The sequence below is a fragment of the Otolemur garnettii genome, unplaced genomic scaffold, assembly GCF_000181295.1.
Source record: "Otolemur garnettii isolate 467f Iridium unplaced genomic scaffold, OtoGar3 scaffold00010, whole genome shotgun sequence".
Classification (NCBI taxonomy): domain Eukaryota; kingdom Metazoa; phylum Chordata; class Mammalia; order Primates; family Galagidae; genus Otolemur; species Otolemur garnettii.
In genome coordinates this window covers 12,717,069-12,721,100 of record NW_003852405.1, presented here as the reverse complement: position 1 = coordinate 12,721,100, position 4,032 = coordinate 12,717,069, and the positions used below count along the sequence as shown (strand labels likewise).

The window sequence follows — 4,032 nt, the reverse complement described above, 5'->3', positions numbered from 1 at the left end:
GCTGGGACCACAGGCCCCCGCCACAATGCCTGGCCATTTTTTGGTTGCAGCCATCGTTGTTTGGCGGGCTTGGGCTGGGGATTCGAACCTGCCACCTTAGGTGTCTGTGGCTGGTGCCTTAGCCGCTTGAGCCACAGGCGCCGAGCCAGAAATGGCTTTTTTAGTTGTTGTGACCAATGAATAAAACATAAACGTTCTAATAGCAGATCAGTTCATTTAGTTTAAAAATAATTCAGTCTTCCTCAAGAGATAACCACATAATATTCTTTGTTCATGCAGGGCACTGTGTGCTGGGGTAGAGACAGTAATTCCTATCTCCATGTACTTTATAGTCTGAAGGAGAATATAATATATAATGACAATAAATTGTGAATATCTAGTGAGATTCTGAACCTTTTCAGAGGAGAGACCTTAGAAGTGACTTTGAAGGATGAATAGACTAAAAGGGAAAGTAAAGGACATAGGAAGTTGTTATAACTAGAACATCATATGCACAAGAATAAAAGTTGAGAAAAACTAGCGCTTAGTGTCAGGATATTATATTTTGTATAGCTGGACCATAAAGAACAATGAGTATAGTATTAGTATTAAGGTACCATAAATTCTGTGAGGGCTGGGATGGTTTCATTTCATTTCTAGCTCTAGCAAGGATAGTGATGGATAGTGCATATCATTGACAAATACTGTTCAAAGAAGCTGGCAATTATATACACGTTTAAGGATCACTGATTTGAAGTGGTGGGGTCTAGAAGTGTTTCAGAATATTTGCATTATTGCCCAAATCTGAGAATCCAAAACCCAAAATGTTCCAATGAGCATTTCCTTAAGCATCATGTTGGCACTCCAGAAGTTTTAGATTTTGGAGAATTTCAGATTTTGGATTTTTGGGTTAGGGATACTCAACTTGTATAAGGGCCAGACTGGCAAAGGTATAAGTAATTTTAAGGAACGATAGACTTTGACCTTAAAGGGTGATGACATTGATAAGATTTGTAATTTATAGAGGTCACCAAGTATAGAATAAAGAGGAGAAAAATAGAGAAATATCTAACAGGAAGACAAATGAGGATACCCATCGAGTTATCCAGATCAAAATGTAGTAAAATGTGGAGAAATGGAGCGAACGTGAATTTGAGAAATAATTAGGAGAAGGAATATTCTGGACTTAGCAATTAGGATGTGGAGCAAAGGGGAAAAAAAGAGAAATGACTAAGTTTCTTTCTTGTGTAGTTAAGTATCTGGATTTCATTCTGTGAAAGAAGCTGGCTTTTTTGCCAAAATGTCTTGTCTAGTGCAAGTGAAAATGGAATTGAAATCTTGTCACCAAAGGCTGTGCTAAATTTATGATTTATTTTAAAATCATAATATCAGATTTCAAGTTACTTTAAAATAAGAATTATTTTCATTTTGAACTATGTGATTTGTTAATAGGCATTCTTTTTTTTTTTGATAGCCATGAATCATCTTAATGGACAGAAAATGTATGGAAAAATTATTCGTGTTACTCTCTCTAAACATCAGACTGTACAACTACCTCGAGAGGGCCTTGATGATCAAGGGCTAACAAAAGATTTTGGTAATTCCCCATTGCATCGTTTTAAGAAACCTGGATCCAAAAATTTTCAGAATATTTTTCCTCCTTCTGCAACCCTTCACCTATCTAATATTCCGTAAGTACTTAAGCTGGTGTTTGTTAAGGATATAAATTGCATTTTAATAAAATGTAAAATTTATTATTAATCTTTACTTTTTTCCCCATCCAATTTTCCTAGTCCTTCAGTAGCAGAAGAGGATCTACGAACACTGTTTGCTAACACTGGGGGCACTGTGAAAGCATTTAAGTTTTTTCAGTAAGCAAGCTTCTTTGTCTTTAAAGTAGTGATTTGATAGAAGTAAAAAGTTTTCTCCAAGTAGTTTTTATTCTTTTTGTTTATGGAAATCTTTGGTTCTGGAATGGGCAAAATTCAAGTATTTAAAGAGCCCTTCCTAGTTTTTATGAAGTATCTAATTTCATAATTTTGTTTCAGAAGAGATCACAAAATGGCTCTTCTTCAGATGGCAACAGTGGAAGAAGCTATCCAGGCCTTGATTGATCTTCATAATTATAACCTTGGTGAAAACCATCATCTGAGAGTATCTTTCTCCAAGTCAACAATTTAAAAACGGGGAGATGAAGACTGTGGGTGAATCACATTGTTCGGTGTCATCACCTATTGACTGTTCAGAAAAGTGGGGACCAGAGTTTGATTTTATGTTAGTTTTCTTTTTCTTTTTTTTTTCCCATGCTGTTATCATTCCTTGGTTATGAAATGAAATGGCATATGTAAAGGCAGAATTATTAACTGCTGTATTTCATCTGTTCTATAGGGAAGCCATTTTTATTGTCTGTTTAAAATTTCAGTTTAATTTTGCTTTCTTTTTTCAACTTAGTTGACATACGTGCCTTAAAAAGGAAAACTAGTGTTGCTTATGTGCATTTACTAGAAAAAAGGAATTGGTTGTCTAGGGCACATTGTTACATGGGAATTAAAATATGTTTAGGCAGGGGTGTGTAAAAAGGTTAAGTTTTTGTTTCTCCTGCTTGGAACTTATTTTGAATTAGTGATTTGTCATATTATTTTCTATTTAATCAAATAAGATACATGGTACTGAAAGAATAAAGCAGCATTTTTAGGTTTTACTACCTTAGGCTTTATTGCTTTAAAAAACATTGGCCTTTTGTATCTCACAATTCTGGTCTAGATTCAGTTATGAATGTAGGCATTAGTTAAAATTAACAAGATGCAGAGGATTAATTTCTTAAGACAACAAAGTGATTTCTGTAAGTTTGAGCCCTATGTGGAAAGCATTGTGGAATCTTAACCTTTTTGTACACACTCTTGTGGGACGTATCATATAAATGTCAGCACTAAGTAATGTCTTGTTTGTGGCTGAATATTTTTCGTAGATGTTTTTGAAGTTGACATGACTTATGTGCATTTAAATATATATTGCCATCCTTAGTTTGTAATTAAGATTTGGAATATGGTTGTGGATTTCTGAGCATGTGCAGACTGGTCTAGCTAGTTCAGGAACTGGTGCATGTATTTTTCAAAGATAAAGAAAGTGTACTGCGGCAATTTGCAGGAAGATTAATTTTGTGGCAGTTTTCTAAAACTGACAACCAGGTGGGACCAAAGTTTATGTGCCTTTAGTCTTAATTTACCTTGCATTGTAATATTCAGTTTTAATAAATCTTCAAAATATTTTGTATTTAGGAATAGATCTGACTTTAATAAAAACATGGCTCAGAATCTACAGGTCAAATTAATTTGAACAGTTCTTGTCAATCTGAATTGTTGATTCTGTTTAAATGACCAATACTTTTTGAAATTGATGTACTTAGTTTCAAGATTCATAGATTCTGTTATCTATGTAGACAGAATGGTCATGTATATTTTCTATTAGTTGAGTTTTTACATCTTTAGAAATGTAAAATTCAGTATAGTTTGAAAGCGGCACAATTAAAAATTAATTTTCTAACAAAGTTGGGAGGTTTGATGGTTGTTTAATTTCATTTGTGTGTACTCTGCTTACCTCTGTAGCATGCTCAATAAACACTTCTGTAGCTCTGTATTCACCTTTTCTGTCTTTCTCTGCTGCCTTTTCTCTCTCTTCTCTTTGTTTTCACTCCACTGTGCTTCTGAATTCATGTTTATTCTCTGCCAGGGTGGGAAAGGAGTAATAATACTACAATTCTATGGCTTTGTACCATAAATAAATCCAGATGCTGTGAAAATATACCAGCTGTTTTTTTTTTTTTTTTTTAATTTAAAAGATGGTAACTGCTTTTCAGGAGGACACAGATTAAACATTTCCCACCCTGTTATAATCTACTGCTTTAAAGACATAACTTTAATTGTAGCTTGTTAATTCTCTCTATCTCCTTTGTTGTTGTTTTTTTCCAGTAGATTTATGCACTAATAGATCTTTTGGATTTGCCATGCTCTCTTGCTGCAGTTTCATCTTTCATCTTTTGTGTCTGCTAAAGAT

The 4,032-nt window shown here is 34.1% G+C and overlaps 1 protein-coding gene across 3 annotated transcripts in view; it reads left to right on the top strand.

The window, feature by feature from the left end:
- Nucleotides 1–3,780, top strand: part of PTBP2 (polypyrimidine tract binding protein 2) — a 79,031-nt gene extending 75,251 nt beyond the window's left edge. The window contains exons 11-13 of one of the 3 annotated variants that reach the window (XR_002771861.1): nucleotides 1,454–1,670; nucleotides 1,773–1,850; nucleotides 2,028–3,780. Coding sequence is in view for 1 of the 3 variants with exons in the window: in XM_023509789.1 (XP_023365557.1) it covers nucleotides 1,454–1,670; nucleotides 1,773–1,850; nucleotides 2,031–2,160 (425 nt within the window). In the remaining 2 variants the exon portion in view is untranslated. The remainder of the gene's footprint in view (nucleotides 1–1,453; nucleotides 1,671–1,772; nucleotides 1,851–2,027) is intronic. The other 2 variants (XR_002771860.1, XM_023509789.1) reach the window with 2 other exon arrangements.
- Nucleotides 3,781–4,032: the final 252 nt, after the last annotated feature.